Source organism: Ambystoma mexicanum, chromosome 6p (genome assembly GCF_040938575.1).
Source record: "Ambystoma mexicanum isolate Mex_15411 chromosome 6p, UKY_AmexF1_1, whole genome shotgun sequence".
In the NCBI taxonomy this organism is placed as follows: domain Eukaryota; kingdom Metazoa; phylum Chordata; class Amphibia; order Caudata; family Ambystomatidae; genus Ambystoma; species Ambystoma mexicanum.
Genome location: NC_090935.1, coordinates 1,012,538,942 through 1,012,564,135, shown reverse-complemented (window position 1 = coordinate 1,012,564,135; position 25,194 = coordinate 1,012,538,942). Strand labels below are relative to the sequence as shown.

Below are 25,194 nucleotides of genomic sequence, written 5' to 3'. Positions count from 1 at the left end.
CGACGAGAGGTCTGTCGGCGCACCACAAGGAGGTTTTAGCAACACGTTACTTGACTTGTGGGCCCAGTTGGAAGGAGTTTCCTGGACTCGTTGATTCTGGCGAACGGACGGGGAACTACTCGTTCGCGACGTTACGTCGTCAGTCTCAAACAATTGAGTCCTTGGGTAAGTAGAGGTAGCACAAGGCAATGTTTTTTTGAGAGATTTTACTTTGACTTCTCGACAGGAGGTGGCTCTTTGTTCTGTGTTTTCGGAATCTATTTGATTCTTGTTGTTTGGATTGGTTACTGTAGTGCCACCGGCCAAAATGGTGTTGTCGTGATCGTTGACGAAAAGAACTGGTTCTTTCGAAAGTTTTGAAGATGGTACGTCCGAATCGTTTAGTGATGCGATGTCATCCTCGTCTTGCAAGGCTTCCATTAGCTCAGCGTCGGTGAAGTCGAATGCCGTAAAAAACTCATCTCCTTTGTCGGAGTGAATTTGGTTTACCGCGGCTGGTGACGCAGCATTTCGTTGAAGGAGAGGCAGATCGAGCAAAGATAGTAGAGGTCTTTGTGGGAGGTAAGCCTCCTCTTTGTTTACATCTATGATTGCAATTGAGATTTCGACCTCACTTACTGGGTCAGGCTCAGTCACACCTGTGGCTACAGAGTCGATTGACAGGCTCGATGGTCTCATTTCAATGAGACACTCATCGACAACAGTTACAGCTTCATTTAGGTCAACGTGACCAGATGATAGTAAGCAAGTTGTACTATCGCGATTGTCGAACTCAATGAGCCTGCAATTTCCACCCTGTTCTCAAAAATAGAGGTTTCTGTACTGGCAGGAAATAAGTCAGTTGATGAACATTCAGAAAGCTTATTCTTTAGTACAGGTGAGGGACTGTCGCGGTGGCAGGATTTCATTTGTACTGTACGTGAGTCCAAACAATTCTCAGTCACACGTTTCCGTGGCACTGAGCTTACCTTCGAGGACTCGAGCGACGAGTCGGCTTTCAGAGCGGTCCAGGGGTTCTGCATCCGACGTTGTTGGATTGTCTTTCGTCGGGTGAGGGGGCCAGTGCCTGGAACTGCCTGGCCACTCGTGCCTGATTGCACCGTCATTGCGGTCGCACTGTTCGCTAGGAGCCTCACAGCCTCGACCAGCCGTGGACTGCCGTAGACTGACTCTACGCTCAAGTCCGCGCTTGGGGCGAGTTTAAGTAGCGTATGCGCACCGGCACCAGCAAGTTCATTAAAGGCACAGTGAAGGGGGACTCCAAAAGGCAGCACAAACACGTCGCTGCAGCTCCTCTCAGGCAAAAAAACACAGTCAACTGCCGTAGACTGACTCTACGCTCGACTCCGCATATTCCCTTCCATACAGGTTTCCTGTTTGCATTTAATGGGCCGCTTCTTCTGGGAAATTCAGAACTCCAATGAGTAAGAGAGGAAAGCACCTAACACGACCGCCTGGAATATTTGTTTTCTCTTGAGCCGCAATTAACCGTTCTAGCCCTGTTTGAAATCGTTGTTCAGCTTGCATCTGGTGTGTGGCTAGATGGGCTAATACTTCCTCTAAAGATGCCATTGTGCTGGGAGAGGATATGGTGTCACTAACTCCCTTCTGTATCGGTCGTACAAAATTATTCCAACTCTTCAGTGGTATCAGATGTGACCACAACCCCCTTTAGACGGGTATCCCTTTGGAGCTCCCTCTCAAGGTTTCTCTTTCACTAACTCAAAGGAAGAGGGGAGGAAAGAGGCAGAGGAGCACCCTTGTTCCGGGCTTATGGGACCTAAAGCCCCAGGTCCAATAAAGGTTTGGGATTTTCTAACCGATAAAATGTTTTTGCTCCATGCTTCAAATGATAGGTGGCCAAGGGAAGGGTATCAAGAAGGATCTCTGATCGGTAAAGTAAATCTTGACACTTATATGTGATATGTAGTTGGAGGAAAATTAATTTCTTTAGGGTTGAAACGCGATCTTGATCCTAAACATTGGCAATCGTATCCTTCCCTGACATTTGCTGCACTACGGAACACATAGGGGTCCCTCCGTTTTTATCAATTTAGTGCATCTCACCCCAGACACCATTTGTGAACACCTCATGAAGCAAGATTCAAAGTTTAAACAAAAGTAGTTTATTGAATTAAATGTCAGGATGGTTGAAGGCTTAACTTGTCCTATGCTATGGTGGGATTTACCTATGTAAAGAAACTAAGGAGATTCAGTAAGGTCAACTTCAAAGTCTGTCTTTGTCCAAAACCTATACTTGCCCTCACAGTTAAAGCTAAACAACGTGTAGGGATGTCAGCAATAAAAGAAACCGTGTTCAAAAGAAAGTTCTAAGTTTCTCCCAGCTCCTGGCGTTCTTTCCAGCTCCCCTTCACCAAGTTCAAGACTGTTCCACAAAGTCTCAGGATTACCTTTCCCACGAGGACAACACAATTCAAAAGGAATCTCAGGGTTGGTTTCCCCCGAGCAGACAACACAGTTCAAAAATGATCTCGGGGTTCCTTTCGCTGCAAAGACAACACAGTTCAAAAATGGCCTCAGGATGACATCAGCTTGCCAACTTGTATTCAGTCTCAGTCTCTCAATATTCAAAAAACAGTTCCAGGTTAACTTTACACTCATTCTGGTTTCTTGACCGTTCATACAGATTGATTTCTTCTGCTTCACTTCAGCAATCTCTTTCATACACTTGGATTTACTCTATATACGTTTCCTTAACTTTCACAGATAGGGTATCCCGGTCTAAGCGCAGTTGTCGGACCACACAGTCCACCCATCAGAGTTCACGCAACGAGTAACCCTAGGCTTGCTTGTCCACACAGGTTCTTTTGTAACTGAACCTGTGCTCTGGTTCACAGTCACTTGGCTTCCTCCTTGCCAGCTCTTTCATACAATTAACTTAGTGGTGCTCCCTTTCCTTCACCACACTGCTTTCACACTCTTCAACAATATTAAATACTTGCTTTTTACTGTATTTCATGAGGTTCGTTCTTTGCTTTCAATAACACTTGCTTTTCACTTCATTTCAATATATTGTACGCGTGTTTCACGCAAAACTTGTAATCTGTTCATAGAAGCAACCATACAGCCATCAGAGCCAAACGATGCAGACACCAACATCACCGACCCTCCCTAGCAGAAATACTGCGAGAAAGCAGATGCGTGGGCCTCCAAGGAAGAAGAGAAGATGGCAGTTGTTTGCTAGGAGGGAGAGCTCCAAATCCTGAATCCTTTAACGACTGAAGAGCCATGGAACAGTCTAATTCAGGACCTGAAAGTCCAGGGTTATGCGTAAAACACGAACAGTAGAGCAAGAGAATCAGATTACCATGTCCCGACAGGGGAAAGGGACGAAACCTCTGGCAGAAAGCTAGAAGAGAAGTCCAGGGTCTAGAGATTGCACACGTAGCCTACACTAGAACCGAGGGATCCTGAGGGACACAAGAACTGATAATACTGAAAATCAAGAGAACAAGAACATTAAAATGGAAAGTGTAACCTCCACATCACTCCAGAGTGGGAAACCTCAGGGGAGAGATGTAGGCTTCAAGATAAGACATTGTTGGAGGGGGATAAGTCGCATACCCCACTGGATACAAGCAATGGAAGCTTTGGTGAATTGAATGTTCAAAGACTGAGTGACTGTACCTTTCTATGAGAGGAACTGAATTGTTTGTGGGAACTGCAGAGGTGACCTAGGGCAGGAACCATGACCTGGGAAGAACATTTATTTTGAAGACTGTCTGCAGACGAGGAGGTTAGCTGGGAAGCGTTGACACAACCCAGGGTGAAAGACGGTTTCTTTGTTTTGTTTCTTTCATTCTAATGGTAGGGCTAGGAAGTTGGCCAGGATAGGACAGTGAGCTTTGGTGCATCAGTAGCGATGCTTAACAATTCCTGAATTACCAGATTAATAAACAAAACAATTTAGGTGCCAGGATGCAGCCCTGGCATACGCTCATCTCTATGTCAATGGCTCTGGTGACTGACCCATCTAGGCATCAACGGACTACTGCTTCATTAAGTCATATAACATTTGTATCGCCCTCAGCAATGCTGTGGGAATATTAAGCTCTGATAAGACCCGCCACAGCCTGGTTCTGGGGACCCTGTTGAATGCTATGCGTGGATCAATAAATACTGCATCTTCCCCAATGATACATATTTATCAAGCAGCAGCTTGAGGCGCATACATTGATTTATTGCACAGAACTTTGGAAGCCTGCCTGGAGATGATGTACAACATTATTTTCATCCAGCCAGGCCTCCAATTTGTCCAACACACACCTTACAAAAGTGTGTCCCTGGCATCCAACTGCAAAATAGGGTGATCATTTCCAGGATTTTCCCTAGAATCTTTTTTAAAAATGGGGACGATCACTGCCCTTGTCCAAGATAATGGGGCCCTGTTGGATGCCAGCGCTGTATTGAACACCTCAGTAAAAAAGGGGATCCACAGGCCAGGTTCACTGAGGAAAAAGCCTGCTGGCACTTTATTGGGGCTGGATGCATTATATACCAAGTTGTATTTTTGTTCCAAACAAGGCTACAACTAGTCTTGTTCTCTATAGAAGAACTCGGATGTCCTTAGGGCCTGCCCTACATGTTTGTTTCGTTCCATGAGGCACATGAACAATCACTGGAACTTCTTCAGGGGCTATACATCATTGATATAATCCAGGGTTCGTGATTTATCCTACTTCACTTTTATACATCAAATTTAAATATCTATTTTCATATAGTCAGACTTCAAGTTCAGCATTAATTAATTTCATTGATTCCAAGTTTGGTTAATTCAATCTTTTTTATACAGCACCATTATTCTAATCTACTTCATAGTCTTTGCATGGTCCAATTCCTTTAAGCCTTGAAAGATTACGTCTTAAATTCTGAAAACATTGTATTAGTGAGCTTATAATAAGCTATTTTTAATCGTATTTATAAGCTACAGAATGACCTCAAAATGGAAGAAACACAACATATATGTGGCGGTCAACTACCAGCCAGGTGACCCCACTCCAGCAGACCATGACCAAGAAGCACCCAGTCGAAACCTCAAGTCGTGATGCGGACCCTATAGTGTCAACAGTCATATAAATATATTTGGTTTTGCTTCCATATTCACTTACTCCAAATAACAACCCTGTATCAGCAGTGTATCAGCACTCTCATAGGTTATCTCTTAATATTGGAAAGGCAGTACTTTTCTTTTGACAGACCATCCACAAAGGACCCAAGGGTGAAACAGACTACATTAGCATTTAACTCCACCATGCCCTGATATATGCCCTTTAATTGTACTCAAAACATCTTACTCGCACAGAATGGCTACTGTGCTTTTTGCAGGGCAATATTATCATAATGGAAACAAGTGTCCTCATTGTGTCCCTCGTGCTGTCAAAAGAAGGAACATCTATCAGTGTCTCATTGCGAAAAACCAATTAATCTTGAAGATCGATACATTAAATGCCCTGCTTACCTGTCCGGCTCTCCACAGAGCCTCCAACAGGCTTTCTGTTTGTTTGCATCTTGTGAAACCCTTCTCCTGTTTATAAGGAAACAGGAAAAGCCAGTCCGGTGTGCAAACGTCACGATGGAGCCATTGCTTTCCTCCAATGCCGACTGTGCGTTGTCATGGCAATGGAGGGTAGCTAGATGATAACCCTGTACCTATCGTACTTACGATATGGAATTATATTAATATACTGTTAAGACACAGGCCCACATGTAAATAGTTTGTGAATAACGACACTGCTCTTCTGTTTTTAAAGATACGGAAAATGCCAATCCAGCATGATAACGTCCGAATAAAACTCTTTACTTTCCTTTAGCACAGACGGTACGGTTTCATTTCGGTAAAGTAACTCTACGGTGACGCAATATCTTGCGATCCTACAATGTGGAGTTCAGTTATATAAATATACCATTGTGTAAGCCATTGTTAGAAACACCAGCCTGCAATTGTTTTTCAATGATTTATCCAGAGCCATTCAATACTCTCATCAAACAGGTGTGTGTTTCGTTGAATGAGACAAATTTGCTCTTGGTCTATTTTGATTTTTTTTAAAAGAGTTTTTTCTTAGCCAATGCGCAACCTTATTAACCAGGGAATCCCTCATCTCCTTATTCCAGCTCCCCCCTCTTGGGACATTTACAAAATATATGCAGCACTTTGCACCGGGTCACTTCCTGGGTATTGCTTGCAATGCTGTCCCCCCCTCCCCCCGTATGGCCCACTAGTCCAGGGCCAGTGCTTACCCTAGGATGTGCTGGAGGCTGATTTTTAGTAGTAAAATCATAGATTACCCCGGTTACATTATCTATAATCGTTGGCACCTAAATCTGTGCTGTGGATACAGATTGCGTTTCTCCAACTATGGGTGTCAGCATTTTTATCCATTTGGGCTGGCATATTTCCTACATGTTTTATCAGGGCCAAAAAATCCCTAGCCTCGTTATCTGCCTTAAATTGAAGTAACACTGGGCGAAGCTCACAACATCCTTCACAACAATAACTACCGCCAGAGGGCCCTAAACTGTTCGAAACACTAATTAACGGCTGGCTTGCCCCACAGACAATTCCCCCTCCTCATTAGTATCTGCCTCACTACCTTCATTGGTGAATAAGCCATACCTATTGCTTGTTGCCATTTCAGCTGGCTATGTATTTACCATATTCCCAGCATATATGTTGATATCCTTAGTGATCCCCGGTAACTTAGCCCCCTTCCCTAATTCTCGGGCAGGGCTACATCCTGTCCTGGGGCAGCTGTTAACTGTTTCTATGGTAATAGTATAGCTTTTCCCTCCTCATTGCAAGGAGGGGTTGGGTATCACATAGCCAGGAAAAACATTCCAAACACTGACAAGTGTGGGAGGAGTAGCCCTTGGACCCATTAGGCTATCCCTAGCTATGTCCCGCATAGCTTCTACGGTCAAAAGCTGCCGTCTATTCCCACATTCAGGGATGGGGTCACTGCACAGGATCGGCTCCTGGGAGGCAACCATGTCAATCTGCCCTAGCTCATCACTAGAGACCACGAAATTAAACCCTGAGCTTGGTTCCGACAGAGCACCCCGCAATTCCCTAGATTGACTCTGTCGTTGTTGAAATGGATTCTGAGGGCTCTAGGTCGTGTAAAAGATTGGCAATTTCATTTATCGTATGATTTGCTTCATCAATATGTTTAATGAATTTTGCAGACATTTTAGTAGCTATTGGGCTGCTTTTCTTTTAGACATATTCAATTTAGAAACAAAACTCTTCAATTAAAGGATTAACACCACCAATAGCCAGTTGCTCCGATAGCCCCAACGATCGTACTATGCTACACTGTAGTACAATACTGCTCCCTCCTTTCTTAGTCTACAACCGCCGCACAAATGAGTTGGCAGCATAAAATGCTAAAATTCCTAAGGTGTTAAGTGCAAGAGTGCAAAAGTGCAAAGATTAGCCAACTACAGAAAATCTTTAAAACGGAGTAAAAAAATCTAAAATACAAATATAAAAAGTCATATATAATATGGCACAATATATAAATCGAGCTGAACAGGATTAAAATCAGAAAAAAAAACCTACAAACAAAAAATACAAAAAATGCGTGCAGCGAGGAACACACAACTTGTTTGGAGGGCATCCAGAGTCTGTCTCTCATCGCTCCCACGCACCACCAGTTCTCAAAACCCAAAAGCCAGCAAACCAAAACCATGAGCTCGAGTCCGGGCCACTACCCACTCAGTTATCAATGCTGAAATAATGACAAGAGGGTTCCATGTGATAATATCCCAGCAAAAATTTCACCATACAAGAATGGCACCATTTTTTTCCGGCGATATTGTCACGACACCTGCGGGGGACACCACTGCAAGCCCCATATTTTTTTTAAAGGGAGCAGGGAACACCACTGCAACCCTCGCTCCCATTTTACCTCATAAATTATCCCCATAAATAATGTCGCCTATTCCGTTTCCCGTATGGCTACATTTTTTATGGGGATAATATTATCCGACACTGACAAGAGGCACTCCAATGTGTCAGGAAACAGATATTTACCAGCAGTCCAGTTCCTAGTCTTAATGCTGTATGTCTCGTGGCAGGACGGGTTGCAGCAGTAGTAATCAAACAAATCCAAACGGCCAACGGGTCCCAACAGCCGAGCCCTTTACCGGCCCATCCATATCCAGACACTTGGGTAAACAAAGCGGACTAGCTTGGATAAAAGTATCTTGGATGTGTTGCGCATTAAATCTCACTTTCAGATTAGCCATTTGTAAAATCCCAGCCAGATTAGAGGTTTTGGGAAAAGTTTTATCTTCATTATAATTTGTGTACAGGTACCCAATTCTACCAAGGGACTAAGTTGATGGCAAGAATAGCTTTGAAAGGTACACCATGTGGTTATATATGTTTAACATTATGGCTGCTGCCTGAAGTCAGTAACCTTTGTTTCAGTAGTTCAATAAACAAAAATGAACCATAATAGTGCCCCCTATACAATAGAGGACATATCAAGGCGCCCCCATGTTGCCATGTAAAATTACAAACGAGGGGGGGCATCATATATTCTAGGGCCCATAATAGTTTGATAAAACATCCATGTGATAATCCTTACAGGAGTTTAAAATGGAGATTCCGGAAAGGAGCATGACCTGGGATCTGGCATATGGGTCCCCTACAATGAACCACTTCAGCTCTCGGTGTACCTGGTCCATGTACTTCAATAATTGGCTGAAGCCAGCTGGGACTGAAGTGTATGTTTTGCGATTTTGACAATGCCAGTCATAACTGTCAATACAACGTTTTACCTTGAAGAAAAGTTAGTCTTATCCTAATGGGGCTTTTTTTCTGGGTGCCAATAGAGAGAAGGAGATCAATGTTTTGGAGATGTTTGAAGCTGGCAAGTGAAAAACAAAAAGCCAGTGAGGAATGATAGTGCCAGGGCCTAATTTAGGGTCACTGAACTTCCATTTCAACTACTCAGAAATCTCTTCGTTGAAAGCTGAAACGTTTTCATGGCTACAGCCTGGTACCGAACATGGAGAGGCAGAAGTACCAAAGAGCATGGTCGCCGTTCCGGGTCTTCTGCTCATAGCAACAAAGACTACAGACGGGAGGGTCAGGGAAGGGCAAATGGAGAAACCTATACTCGCATGCCAGGTGGGATTTGTCGCACACTTACCTACACCAGGTGGTTTTGCAATGTGCAGGAAATGTACAGGTGGTCTAAATTCCATGGCATCTTCCCACAAAGAATAGCAGGAAGTGGAGACCAAATGCATGGGTAAAGAAGAACAGGTGGAAGACAGAAAGGGAAAGTGTGTTGGAGTAAAATACGGTAGTGGGGCTCAGGAGAACAAGGCAATTTTACATTAAGGGCCTCATTACGAGTTTGGAGGTAGCCATGCGGTTATTTGCGGCATGGCTGCCTCCAAACTCGGGTCCAGGTCCGGGTTCCTTGGATGAGGAATTACCGGGCCCATTCCAACCTTGGAGGACCCAGTAATTCCTTATTCTGGATTTTGGGAGACTCGTGGATACATTGGTTGAAGGTGCATGCAGAAAGCTGCGGAGTAGCTGTAGATATTGGATTCCCACATGTGGAAGTGCAGTGGCATGGAGTGCGTGGAATGAAGTAGCTGGACTTGCTACCTCTCTGTGCTACTTTGGAGACAGAGCATCATCCAGACATAATGATAATTCATTGTGGAGGGAATAGTTTAGGACATGTGTCTGGAATTTCTTTGTAATTTGCAATGAAAGAAGGACTTGGGAAGGTCATGGACATGTTTCCAAATTCTCAAGTAATTGTTTCTTGGATTGTGCAGAGAAAAATGTGGCTGCATTCTTCTTCATTTGGTCCACAAATGGAGAAAGCGAGGCGCAATGTCAATAAGGCTGTTTGTGCCTTTCTAAGAGATGTTGGCATGTCCTCTTTTCACAATGAAAATATTATGTTGAGTAGCACATACATTTTTCGCAGGGATGGAATCCATCTTACGCTGGCAATCAGATTTTTCTGAGAAATTTACAAAATGCATTGTGACCTTTTTTGGAATTTTGGCCATCCATTTTGCAGTAGGTGTTGACCATTTCAAGTTTTTCAAACACAAACAAACACCACCAAAAGGCTCTTTTCCGAGCCACCACTTCCTCCCAGAGAAAAGTGCAATGGTTATGATAGGGCAGCACCCCAAAATTTTAGATGTCCGCGAACTGTCTGTGGACTTCTAAAAAATACACAGGGCCCTGCTCCATTTATTTGCCACTTCTATTTTTAAACTGTGAAAGGTGGCTCTGAAAAGAGCCTTATTTTTTATTTTTGTTGTTTTATTTTTTTTTTTTTTTTTTTTTTACACACGACACACTAGGAGAGGAGGGGAAAGGAGGGTAAGGGGGGACACCAACCACAGGGATAAGAAAGGGTGGATGGAGAGAGGAAGATGTAGGGTGGGCCTTACTTAGGTAGTGGGCAGGTCTTTTCGTGCTCTGAGACTGTAATTTCAAAAGCACTACAAAGTCTCTCCCCCCTGCAGAGTACTGTGTCACAGTACATACACACAACTGTGACCCTCGAAAGGTAAGGGTCATCAGCGAATGGCCTGTGAGGCAGCTGGAGGGATATGCTCTCCCACAGGAGTGTTCCTTGTCGTGACAGGATCGGAAACGGAGGATGTAGTAGAGGAACTCAACCTACTATGCTCCTCGCAAGGTACAAACTTGCGAATGGCCCCACCGTGGAGTGACTTTAGGTGTCGGTTCATAGTTGTCGTACCAAAGCTGTACGAACCAAGCCTCCCGCGACTGAGCACCATTTTGCATTCATTGCAGGTGACTTTGTTCGCACGCGCCTTGGGTACGTTACCATGAATGGTAAATAACCGCCACACCCAAGGGTCACGGCGAGTGCTGGTAGTAGGGACTTCCTCTACCTCATTCTCTTCATCCTCCTCTACATCCTCACTCATGTTCCCCTCTTCAGGCCTTTGGGGAGGTGGTGGTGGTGGAGGGGGTAGTGCTGAGGCAGATGTAGCACCAGGTGGAAGCAGAGGAGCCATGGGTGCCATCAGGTTTCTGAAAAATCAGGCAGCCAAAGTACAGTGTTCTGTCAGGTAGCCAGAAACACAATGAGGATGAGCTCTGGCGTGTGGCCTTTTATAGGGGTGCTGGTGCGCGCTTCACGGACACCCGCGCTGTTCGCAGACAGATTGAACACCAAAAAAAGGCTCAAAAAGTCCCAAAAAGTATGTAGAAAGTCAGGATTATTGTCTGGGACTTGTGCTATGGTGATTTATTATTATAAAATATTGTGGATTGCCTGAAAAGGTAGTTTTAAATTGTTCGGGGACATGAACAGTGTCCGCAATCATGAACAAACGCTCAGCATGGGCGCGGTCACATGATGGCATCGCGAACATGTCCGCAAAGGGAACCGGTGTCTGCAGGACACCAAATGCACTGAAACTGTTTTGCGCATGCGCGTTGGTGTTCTACGGACAGTATTCGGGTCCTGAAACTAATTAAAAGTGCGACACAAATGAAACAAACAGTTACGGAAAGGCGTTTGTTCTTAGAACAGTTTCAACTCGCCAGCGAACAATACGGACAGGCATAGCGTCCTGAGGACACCCCCATTTTGTTTATTTACGAACATCCCGGGACAATTGATGTGTTCTTAGAACAGTTTCAACCTGCCTATGAACAGTACGGACAGGTATAGTGTCCTCTGGATACCCCCATTTCATTTATTTACGAACATTTCAGGACACCTGTGTTGTCCGCGGACACCAAAACTGGCTTTTTAAAAAACAAACACAAAGGACTAAATTAACACACACATAACAAAAAGTTTACTTACTAGATTGTGGTAAGTTGTCTTCTCACTGTTCTGTAGATCTGCTGCTGCTCCTAGTTGTGCAGTTTCTGTGAGGTAATTATGTTAGAAGCATGCCTTTCTTGTTTTGGTATATTCCATTTGACTATATATGGTATTTAAATGGATGTTTGATGTGTTAGATATATAAGTTCTAATTCTTATTTATTACTATATATAATGAGTTTGTGTGTTGTTTTTTCAACTTGTACAGTGTTCATATGGCATGATATAACAATTTAAGATACCCCTGAGTTTTTGGGTAGTATTGGTGTTGTCCGCGGACATTCGCACAGTCCGCGGACATCAAAATCACTAGCTAGGGGTTCAGTATGTTCTATGTTACATGTATATAAAGTAAGGGAATCCTAGTAAACATCTATCAAATTTACACTATGAATATGTATATTCAGTAAAATAATATTTGATAAAGGGAGGTTATGGTTAAGTTGCACTACTAAAAACCTATGAAATTCAGTAAAATAAACGTTGTTAAAGGGGCGTTATGGTTCAAAGTAAAACCAAAAAACACCTGAAATTTGCGAGTTATGGTAAGCTAAGCAACCATAACTCGCGCCACCGTGCACTGCTAACATTAACACCCAGGACATCAAAGATGTGTGAGGCTTTGGGCTGAACCTGGTGTAAGTCAATATTGGCAATGCACAGAACACATACTGAAAAAAGGGGGGTTGAATTTGGTACTGCATAAAAGCCGATGTTATCATTTTGCACCACACCACAGTAATATGGACTGAGTTGCAATGAAGCATAAAGAACAGCAATTATTAACCCCTTACCATTAACATATCCCCTTAGCTCAAGCCAAAACCTTTGGTGCAAATCAGTATACTGAATGTGATGGCAAACACAAACTGTGCAATTTTAATTGGAAATGCAAGAATCAAACACGAAGAATGAAAAATGCTTTTGCAGTGCATATGTGAGGAATGCTATGCGTAGATCAATAAATACTACATCTTCCAGAAAGCTACATATTTGGCATATGGGTCCCCTACAATGAACCACTTCAGCTCTCGGTGTACCTGGTCCATGTACTTCAATAATTGGCTGAAGCCAGCTGGGACTGAAGTGTATGTTTTGCGATTTTGACAATGCCAGTCATAACTGTCAATACAACGTTTTACCTTGAAGAAAAGTTAGTCTTATCCTAATGGGGCTTTTTTTCTGGGTGCCAATAGAGAGAAGGAGATCAATGTTTTGGAGATGTTTGAAGCTGGCAAGTGAAAAACAAAAAGCCAGTGAGGAATGATAGTGCCAGGGCCTAATTTAGGGTCACTGAACTTCCATTTCAACTACTCAGAAATCTCTTTGTTGAAAGCTGAAACGTTTTCATGGCTACAGCCTGGTACCGAACATGGAGAGGCAGAAGTACCAAAGAGCATGGTCGCCGTTCCGGGTCTTCTGCTCATAGCAACAAAGACTACAGACGGGAGGGTCAGGGAAGGGCAAATGGAGAAACCTATACTCGCATGCCAGGTGGGATTTGTCGCACACTTACCTACACCAGGTGGTTTTGCAATGTGCAGGAAATGTACAGGTGGTCTAAATTCCATGGCATCTTCCCACAAAGAATAGCAGGAAGTGGAGACCAAATGCATGGGTAAAGAAGAACAGGTGGAAGACAGAAAGGGAAAGTGTGTTGGAGTAAAATACGGTAGTGGGGCTCAGGAGAACAAGGCAATTTTACATTAAGGGCCTCGTTACGAGTTTGGAGGTAGCCATGCGGTTATTTGCGGCATGGCTGCCTCCAAACTCGGGTCCAGGTCCGGGTTCCTTGGATGAGGAATTACCGGGCCCATTCCAACCTTGGAGGACCCAGTAATTCCTTATTCAATTTACCCATCCCCATTCCCATTGAGCCCCAGTAGGGCTCAATGGGAATGGGGAGGGAGCTAACAACGGGCCCGTAAATAACGGGCCTGTTAGCTCTCTGGTCCCCTCACAGGACTCGCAAAGGAGGTCTGGTCTGACCAGACGTCCAGAGCGGGTCCCGCGAGGGAACCTCGTAATAGGGAGGAATGGGTTTACCTGCACAGGCACCATTACCGGCGCCAATAAACCCATTCCACCAGGGTCATAATGAGGCCCAAAGTTTATTAATTTATCTAATGAATGACATGAGACGATCAGAGCACCCAACCCCAATTGAAAGAGAAAAGTAGCACCTCTTACCTTGTAAAAGAAATTGGTGCGCCCCACTGAGCCAACCTTTCCTGTGTGGTTCATGAAGCAAATGTTTCCCTCTGTAGCTCCGTAGAGTTCACACATCTTGATATCACCAAATCGATCAATGAATTCTCTCCACACATCGGGGCGGACGCCATTCCCAACTGCCATGCGCACCTTGTGATCCTTTTCGCCTTCTTTCTGTTTACATGAGACACTTGGAGTTAGGCTGACGGTCATTCCTTCCAAATGGTTTTCTAAATTTGCATTATAGTCGGTGCATAACACAAGATAAATATATCCAGTATGCATACATTTTAAGGAAGCAATACATCTGACACAACAGAATGACTTCGTTTGGATCCAGGGTTAAAACAAATAGTTTTTAAATACAAATAAACCTCACTGTAGACGGTTGCGGACTACACATTAGGCTCAACATGGAGGTGCCTGCAAGGTTATGGGGTGGCCAGGAGCACGCTGATGACAAAACTTGCATACCTTGACATTCCTGTTCTGCAACTAGGGTACCTACCAGGCCATTTTGAAAGCCCTCAAAGGACTTCCATGCTTCATTGGAAATTGGTTTGGCACTCACACAAATCCTGCCAACCTCAATACCCCTTTTCAAGTTCCAATCCCACTGGCTATCAGTCAGAGCACTGCACAGACACCAAAGAAAGAAACTGTTCATTAGTGCTGCTGCTGTGTAAAATGCAAAGGCAGACATATTTGGGAGGAACAGTCTACAGTGTTAGAGCAGTCATAAGGTTTCTGAATTACATTGCATCATACTTTCAAAGTTAACCTGCAACTCTAGCTGCACACAATCTCATTTGTAGTCTGATAATAAAAGTCTGAAAGCAGAACATTTTGTTTGAATTTGTTCTACTGTTAAAATACTCTTGAGCCACATCACATCATACAAAGTGGCAAATAGGTCCCCAGGTGATCAGACCTAAAATGACCAAACCTTGGCTTTTGAATCAATGTCGCCATGCCTGAGGAAATTGATAATGTAAAACACTGATATACAATATGCCACTTATGTCTCTTCTAGCTAAGGTTATGTACATGTTGCAATGTCCGCTGCTCGGCTGTGACCAGCATTAGGCCTATTTCAACGTATCAGCCTACGCACATGGCTCTACATAGTGCTGTTTCTCGCATTACTCCTATATTATTGTACTAAGCCCTACTGCACGATGTTCCGTATCAGTACTATACCAGTGTTCTTGGAAGTCCTGAACACTATGCTATTTTGATCTATTATTGGGTTAGCTATTATCTCAAGGTCCTATCTTTGTTGCCTGCACTACACTACGGTGCACCCTAACCTCTCGTCATTGTGATTTGTTTCTTGCTAGCCAATATTTTTCCTGCTATGTATCAACTGCTCTTGTTATACTTAAGCTATTGTGCATCATGACCCCATGACACTGCGTTTTGTTTTGTTCCACACTAGCCAATATCTATCCTGCTAGCTACTTTTCTTTAACTGCTTTTGCTATTCTAATTGTGCATTAAGCTGCTGTGCTCCTGGCTAGCACCTTATATAACTACACACTAAGTAGCCCAGGCAAGCCCTTTTCAGCTAGCCATACTAGGGACGCCTTTCACACAGTCATCCTCACCATGGCTACTATTCTCCCATTAGTCCAAGCCATCTCACCCTTCCTCCCTCCGTCCCAGACCGCAGAAAACCACACTCCTATAGTCAACACCCACAACCATGATACCTATACTAAGCAACTAAGACCAACAGAGTGGATCCAACGGTTTGCCACTCCCCCTCTCCTTTCATACCTTGTCCCAATAACATTAGAAATAAGAGACAAGGCTCTCGACTTCCCTCTCACTCAAAGCCTGCAACATGGTGTTCCCAAATGCCAGCCATCCCACCAAACACATGCCCAACTCTTCACTAGCTGGCCTCACAGAGACACCTATCCTGTCACCGCAGGATACCGCCAACCTGCTCAAGACAACCTGTCATACTGCCTCTAATAAACCACTTTGTGTTATCCCTGTAACACTACCAACTATCAAAGGTGCTTTGATCAATGCACGATCACTAGTTGCCCATGCTCTAAACATTGCAGATATCATCGTTGAAAACAGTCTTGACTTCCTGGCTATCACAGAGACCTGGCTTCACCAGGCAGCTGGCCCTGCACTTTACCTAGCCTTGCCAGAGGGCTACTCTATCACTAGATCTGATAGAAATACAGGAAGAGGAGGTTGTCTAGCCTTCATTGCCAAAATTAGCCTAGGCCTGAGAGATACTAACCTAGCAAGTCTACCTTCAGCTGAACTCCTCTCAGTTAAGTTCCCGCTAACCGCTACTAAAACTATACTACTGCACCTTGTCTACCGGCCCCCAGGCCCCATCTCCAACTTTGTGGAAGACATTACAGGCCTACTAACAGCCACCAATGTTAAACCAGGTTCCCAAATCATACTACTTGGAGACATGAACCTTGGGTTTCAGGAAAATAATAACCCCAATGCCCTCTCCCTCGAAAACTCCATCTCCCAACTCTGATTCAAACATTGCATTACAGAGCCGACACATGTTAAAGGTCGGACCCTTGATTGGTTATCAGATCTCAACTGCTCCATAAAAATACTCCAGAATACACCTGTGGCCTGGACAGACCACCACTATATAGCCTTCGATATCCAAGGAATCACAATACTACCCCCTAGCCCAGCCCCGCCTACCCTATCTAGGAACGCGCGGAACATAACTCTGACCAACCTGCGCCCACTGATCAACATCATCATGGACAGTTCTACCTACAAGAACCTAGATAGTACTAACCAAATTGACCTCTACAACAACACCTTTGAGTCTGCTCTGAATACGATTGCACCACTCAAACTAAAAAAGACTAAACCAATTGCCCATCTCAACAATTGGTACACTCAAGAACTCAAAATCTTGAGAAATAAAAAAAGATTGGCAGAACTGGATTAAGTCACCAACCCTCGACAATAAAGCTACATACAACACAGCCTCACCCACCTACAAAGCTTCCATTCTCGCTACTAAAAAAGAAACATACAATAGCAGAATTCTCAATGCTCAATCTGAAACGGGCCCCTAGGGGTCCCTCGTGCTATGGAAAGAAGGCAATGACCATACACAAAAAGATGCGCCAGACACGAGGTTTCAAATTCCCAATGCTAGGGTTTATTGCAAGCAAAATATATCAATTGGCCAATTCTGATCTCACGCCCCGCGACGTGAGTGTCCTAGACCTCGAGGGACGCAAGAGAGCGAATTACGTGCGTCAGTTACATATATACAATCTGCATATCATACAATCAGCAAAGTCATGTTCAACACCCCTCTGTATTAAGTTCCTTTGAACTCGGGATGACGATGGACATATCCGACGAGTATGACGATTATAATGCTTTCTATTCTAGTAACAATGTGCAATTTAGAAAGTACGGAGGCATCTTTTAGAACACGGTGTTTCTGTTCTTGGAAGCAATCTGTACACGGGGGGGAAGAGCCACATTCCAAGCTTTGCTATCTATGTGGTACTATTCGTGTCCTGGGAGCCGTCACATTCTAAAGGGTTTTGCGAGGGGGGGGTCGTAAGAGAAGCATAATTCAAGCCTTTAACTGTATTCCTCTAACATATTCTACCATCGTACGAGACTGGCTGGCAGCTGTGAAGTGATTAAATGCCCTGCAGCTTCCTCCCAAGGCTACAGAGAGGGAGCGTGGGCATTCCTCTCTGGGCTACTCATGAGGAGTTTCAGCAAACTCTTCAGTCCCGCGACCTTGTCCTTTCATAGTCAGACAAAAATGTTAACAGTTGAGCAGAGCAAGCAGAATCCGCAAGAATTGCAAGCTGCAAAGCAGTTTTAAGACAAAAAGCAATGAGCAATGGTTAACAAGCAAAATGGCGATTCTTACTACATTTAAAATGGCCGCCCGTCGGTCAAGCATAGCAGTTCATAGTTCTCCAATTCGGTGCATAAGACGGTTGGCCCACGGCCATCAAGTTATGTCTATCATTCAAATAAAGGGTATTCATTTTTCCAGATTGACAAATCTAAGACGAAGGAGCTATTTAACATCTTAAGAGAGTTGGTATCTCCAGCCCCTCCCTCAGAGGTCTGCAAAAAGGACGCAGCATGGTGTGCTAAAATACAAAAAGCCCTCTCTGCCAAAATTGCCTCCCTCCAAATGAAAATTGAAGCAAAAAAAAACTAGTCTCACCAGCATCAAACCTCCCAACCGCTCACCCAAGCAACAAGCACCAAAATACCTACCGTTTGCTTTCTCCTCAGTCTCAGCCAAAGAAGTTGAAGATATCATTAGAGGCCTAAAACCTTCACGATGCCAAGGAGACATCTGCCCTGCACCCATTATCAAGGAAGCAGCCAAGGAGCTCTCCCCATTCATCGTCACATTAATAAACACATCCTTCAACACCAGCCAGGTCCCTAATAACCTCAATGAGGCATGGGTCATGCACGTTCTAAAAAAACCTTCACTAGACCCTAATATACCAACCAAGTTCAGACCTATAACCACTGTCCCCTTCCTCCTGAAGATCCTGGACAGAGTTGCATATCTGCGAATCCAGAAACACCTAGAAGACAATAACCTGCTCGGCCTCCGCCAATCTGGCTTTCGGCCTAGACACGGGACCGAGACTGCCCTGCTGGATCTGAAAATACAGATGGACGAGGCCAAAGACAAAGGCAAACTTTCATTCCTACTCCTGTTAGCCCTTTCAGCTGCCTTCGATCTGGTTGATCACCAGATCCTTACTGAACACCTGTCCATAGCAGCAGAATTCTCCACTAACACAGCCAAATGGATTAAATACTTCCTGACCAACCGCACCACAAGAGTCTTCTCAGCCTCAGCAGACCCAATTTCCATCTACTGTGAGGTACCCCAAGGTTCCTGCATTTCACCAACGCTATACAACATTTTCACAAAACTCCTCTTCGACCATCTCGACAACCTGGGTGTCATCTACACAAACTACGCAGACGACACACAGGTTCTCATTCACGCTGTCAGGATGCTATCAAAATGACTGTAATTTAATCAATGACATATACCTTGAAATCCAGGCCTGGATGGCGGCCCACAGCCTTTGTCTAAATGACGAAAAAACCGAGCACTTGATTGTCGGCACGCAAGCACGCCTATCCAAACTCGACACACAGTATGCATCCTTCAATATAGATGGCAACCTAATTAAAGTCGCAAAAGAAATAAAAACACTGGGAGTATACCTGGACTCTACCTTATCACTAAAAACACAAGTTAGCACTATCGCATCATCTACAGCATACACCAATAAGTTGATTAACGCCTGTAAATCTTACCTTTCCCCAACCAGTTGTATGACGTTAGCAAGAACTCTGGCGCACTCTAAAATAGACTACTGTAACACACACTTCCTAGGTTCCTCAGAACTCAATCTGAATAGATTATAGGTGTTACAGAATAACTCTTTAAGGTCTGCATTAAGCATTCCTAGATCCAGCCACATCTCGAGCCTAAGACAGAACTCAAACTGGTTGTCTGTGCGCGACAGAATAGTTCTCTGCGCTCTAGCAATCACCCACAAATGCCTGTCCAACTCTGCACCCATTTACTTGGCCGACTTTTCCAAACATCAACAGGCCCGCCATACTAGATCCACCCATTCCCAACTTCTCACCGTCCCGAGGTTCAACCTAAAAACCACAGGTGGCGCTAACTTCCCAGTTCAAGCCGCCAAACTCTGGAACTCTTTACCACCATCCATTAAAATGCAACCTTCCTTCGAGATTTTCAGAACAAAAGTAAAAAGCTGGCTCGAAGAGAAAGCTAACATCTGAGGCCCAACAGACATTCATGCCCAGACGCATATATCTAGCTTTCATACTCTTGACATCCCTAGTTATGTTCATATGTTCTTCTTTCTTGTCACACCTTCACCTAAGACCTTCCTTCTTGCATTAGACCTACCTGTGACTTTGGTCATACAAACTGTGTTTACCTATGTATTTACCACCTTGTAACATACCAACGGTGCTTACCTATGCATTTACTTATTTGTAACGTACCAACTATGTTTACCTTGAATGCACTGCTTGTAACATGTTAAGCCCTTCCAGTGCCCAGTTACCTCAGGGTGAGGTGCGCTTTACAAACAAATAGTAAACAAATAAAAATAAAAATACAAATACGAGTCAAAGCATGATGATGTTGTTAGCTACAAAGCTAAGGCTGAATAAAAAGGCTAATGGCATGAAAGCCAAGTTAGGAAATGAACGGCATAATGCAAAGGAATCCTCGTTAATCACACTATATGCTCTATATCCAAGTGAATTTTTTCAAGGGGCAGATTGCAGTAGGTGAGCGGACAAATCCCTCACAAACCCAGCTCATTCATTTGACGTCACGGCCACAGATGGGAAAAGTTGTGAGCAAAGTATGTCTAGGACAGCAGCAGAGCTCGGAAATTCACCAATTTCACGTGTGTTGCTCCTCCATACCTCGTTTTTATTATTTGCTTTCTGGATCTTGGAATATACCCAAGTAGTGGAGGATGAAGGATGTGGGTTAAATCTCCCAGTATATACTTTAAAACTGGTGTAATTACATACGTTGGCCCAGTATGCAGTATGGGCATAGGACATATCATTATCATGTTTCCCACTGTGGTAATTGCTCAGTGATGTGCATTAAATCTATATTTACCTACTATGCACATAGTATTTCAATCAGACAATATTCTGACGAGCACATACATTATTTACTGCATAGAAAGGCTCCAGTGGACAGGTACCTGAAGTCCCTTTCAGACCTGATGGTAAAACGTTATGGATTTCTTTTTAATCAGAATTCTTCTGAACACTGTGCTGTATAAGGCACTAGTTCCACCCATTACCTAATATCTTTTCTTGGTGCACGAATATTCTCCCCAATACCTTCTGGGGGCCACCAGGCAAAAAAATTAAAAAACCTTACAAACTATCAAGAATGGCCCCAAAGCCATGGTGTCCACAGTACCCAAAGGGTCTTAATCCACCACTTACTGCTGATGCTTATCTCATATTATCCCTGCAATAGTTACATAATGTTGCCTTAACAAATTACAGTTGTATTTATTTTCTTCCGGTTGCCTTATACAGCAAATTTCTAGGGTACTTTTATACAACTGCACACATATATAAATATTCGGCAAGTGATTGCATGTGAAGGGGTAGGGAATGTAAATGGTTGAGTTTGTGACCCTAAGGAATATTTATGTTTAGGGATAAAGAAATGTCATTCAGTAGCCATTGCTTACGAGGAAGTACGATGACTCCTGGATAATCGCTCTACTTGCAATAAAGTACAAAAGGTGGAAAATGACTTTTCAGAAGGGGGAAAACAATCTTCTAGTTAGATTTAGAACTGGTATGTTTGTAGGAGAAAAATATAAAACCATCTCTAAGGGTGTGTGTGTGTCTATTTTACATTTTTTATTTGTGACTAGTGGCCTACATTTTAGAGTGGTAATACAGTTAGCACAGAATTGGTCACCCAAAAGATTTGTTTTAAAATAATAGTTTACAAAGTTTGTGTGCAGCTAATCAGACAACATTGAATTTTCAGATCTTTGATGTTTCAAGTTTTGGAAAATAGTTTTTTCAGCCACACCTTCTTTCCTTGTGACTCCTGAGAGCCTCCTTTGACTGGCAAAGGAAAATACACTATAAAAGGGACTGATCAATTCCACATAGGGTGTTCAGGCTCTTTAGGGAAGATCATTGGAGTGATCGACACCTCACTAATGCAGATCACAGATTCTTTGCATGGATGCATAGAAACTAAGGTAGGAGCGCTGCTGTGCCCTCCCCCCCTGCGCCGGCCAGCCTAGAGTCCAGAAAGCTATCCCTGAGGCCAACCATTGCCTCACAAATGGATTTCCTTGGAGGGATACGTGCCAGGTCTGGGGTATTATACAATTTCCCAGAAAGACCTACAAATTAGGAGGATTCCAGAATTGTCACGGTTCTTGGGTCTGGGTGGATTTTCTACCAGCAGTCAATCTGGAGGTAGCAGAGATACAGCTACCAGGTGCCTACAAAGGGTAGAATCAGTGGCTATGGAGCAGTGACACAGATTCCCAGTTTCTACAGGTTTTTACTCCATCTGCCTGCGAGAGAATGAGAATCAGTCTCCCATCAGGATAAGCGATTGCCTGGATAAAGGACATCTTTTTACATGTGTGTGCCCAAAAGAACTCACAGAATTTGTAGAAACTGCATTCAAGAAAAAGCACTACATTGAATATAAACTACTTCTGACAGTGAATTAGGAACTCCATTCTTCTGATAGGAGGGGATTAAGAAACGGAAACCTGCACTGTGTGGGGTCACCCCTCAATATTTTCCAGTAGCATACACACTAACTGAACATTAACATTCTTAGGAGTGCTGGGGTTCTTTTAAAATAAATATAATGTGAATGTAGCAGTGCTCCTCATCACCCAGTGTTTTAGTATCCAAGATGGGTTTGAACCATTTTAAATTGTAGTCTGCTGTGATGCGCACAAAAAAGGATATTGAAAAAGGATACATTTTACAAGGAAAAATTAGCCTTGTAAGAAGTGTTCATATATGTTTCTACATCTATACCCTGCATCTAAAGTTATTGTAAGACAACATAGGTTTATTTATGCTAAACATATGGTGCATGCCTATTTATTGCGATGCCCCCAAGAACATGCTATTCCACAGTCCCTGGTAAATGTTAAATAAATGCACTTATTTCTCACTTGTTATAAACCGATGTTATGTTACTGGGATTGATACTGTGCTATGCTGCAATGTTCAAGTTCTGTTTGTCAAAAAGCTTTATTCAGATTGATCCTTTATCGACCAACCTTGCGTATACCAGGCAGGATACAATCTACCCAGTCTGAAACGAGCATATAGGGAGTGCTCATAGGGGGGATGAATGCCGGCCAAGAACGGTTTGCGGTTTCCCACTGAATTGAGTAGGAGGAATACAGGGGCATTTTTTTTAGAGCATGCATTTGGATCTCTAGGTTCCTAAATGTATTGCTTTTGGCAGTTAACTTGAGCTCAGCTTTCAGTAAGCGGTGACACTCATTGGGGTTTTCCCAGAAGTGTCCAGCACTTAACCCACACAAGATCTTTTTCACGTGTAGGAGCCAGCCCCGATTTCCTTCTCCTTCGAATTGCAGGAAGTTTCTCAAAGTGTCTTTATAAGGGGCCAAGCTCGTAGCGGACCAAACCCTCACCCAATACAAGTGTCCTAGTGGCAATCAGACCCGCCACGGGCAATATTTGGAGTGCGAAGTTTATCAACACAGTGGCTGCATTTTTAAGCAAGAGCAGCAATTGCTTTAAAAAAATATTCTCGACTGAGGCAATCATTTTGTATTGGCGAAACCCCAGATCTCTGCGCCATAAAAAGATGCTGGCAGTGCTCGTTTGTCAAATAATGCCAGGGCTGGTGTCTTTCTAGAGCAAGTGCTATCATGTGAGGCAGTAGAAGGAAAGTAGAAGCAACATGTGTACAAATTCTCTCTGTAGGTGTCAGGGTGGATGTTTCCTTATTTAGGCTCACTTGGTTTAGACCTGCAATGCCAGAACTCTTTCAGTATCTGCACACTCACCGTTTGACTATCAAGCACCTAGCATTAGACAAGTCACTACTATTTCAATACCAAAAGGGTACCTTCGAAGACATCGCTGCCACACACTGCAATGCCTTACCCACACACCTGAGGTGGATCTACTCTCACCTAGCCTTCCGCAAAGCCATCAAAACTAGGCTATTTGTCTGATCTGTTAAACTCCCAGTGCTCACTCTGTAATCCCTGAAAATATACCCAACTGTATATTGTTACCTAGCACCTTCCTATTGTAACCAAGTAACCACATGTTGTAACCTTAATCTTGCCTACGTACACTTTCATGTAATAGCGCCTCGATGCCTTTGGGCTGTAGTGCGCTCTACAAATGTAAAAAATAAATACAATACCTTCACTGTAGGGCTAATACAAATGTGTTTCCTGTGTCAGGCACACTTGTCACACTCTTTCAATGACAGGAATAGTTCATTAGTTTAGTGATGGTGCCCTGTCCTGAGAGAGGTGCTTTTTTCACACCATACCTACAGCCATCATCACTATTATTATTGCAATGCCATTCCTCTCTCATTTGATGCTACTTGTTTTAGTAATATTGCACTGATCACCTTGCAGTAGTTACAAATAAATTGCACTTGTGTTAGTCCTACTGAGGATTAACTTTCCGTTATTTCAGTGCTGGTGTCCACTGTGAGGTGTGCTTGCATCATTCTTGCACTGAAGCACGCATTTCAATATTTTTAAAAAGGTGGTTTGTCCTGGTTGAGGTGTTTGTTTTAATCCCGCAGTGTGAGTGACCTTTTGGTATTGCAGTGACGGTGTCTATTCCTGTGTGATTTAGGCTTGTTTCAATCCTTCAGTGATGGTCGTTATTCAGTATTTTATTGCTCATGTCATGTCCTGGCTGAGGTATCTGTGGGGCACTTTCACTTTTGCCCACTCCTATATTGATGTGCACTTGTTTTAGTGTTGCATCCATGGTCACTTTTCAATTTTGTAATGCTGGTGTCCTGTGCGGGGTGAATTAATTGTAGCCATGTAGTTGGTGTCACCATTAAGCATTTCAGCGATGGTGTCCTGTCTGGTTCAGTCGTCCCCCCCAACCCTCCGCCTAGTGAAGATGTCCTCTCTAGTGTGAGTTGAAATCATTTGTCTTCAGCAAAAGCCACCTGATGAATAGTGGTGTGCCTGAACAGGTTTCCCCATTGAAATCTCTGTTGGAGAAATTAAAGTTGCACCTAATTGTGATCAACAGTGCACCCCGATTTCCAATGGAAAAAGTCCCATTAAACCTACTGTGCACAACTAGAGAGCCAGGGCCCTGTGCTATGAAATGAGCGCTTGGCACCTTATAGCTCCTTATAAATCACCTATACATAAAACAACAAATATTCTGAAGTGGCTGCTGGCGACATCAAGGTACAATATAAAGTTCACAAATATTTGAACTGAACGAAAATGTTAATAAATGTCCCTTTTCTTAACAATGCACTAAC

At 43.5% G+C, this 25,194-nt stretch overlaps 1 protein-coding gene across 1 annotated transcript in view; it reads right to left on the bottom strand.

Annotated features, from left to right (window-relative positions):
* SLC27A6 (solute carrier family 27 member 6) overlaps positions 1-25,194 on the bottom strand; it is a 678,599-nt gene that overhangs the window by 323,465 nt on the left and 329,940 nt on the right. The window contains exon 5 of the mRNA XM_069625623.1: positions 14,067-14,261. Coding sequence (XP_069481724.1) covers positions 14,067-14,261 — 195 coding nt within the window. The remainder of the gene's footprint in view (positions 1-14,066; positions 14,262-25,194) is intronic.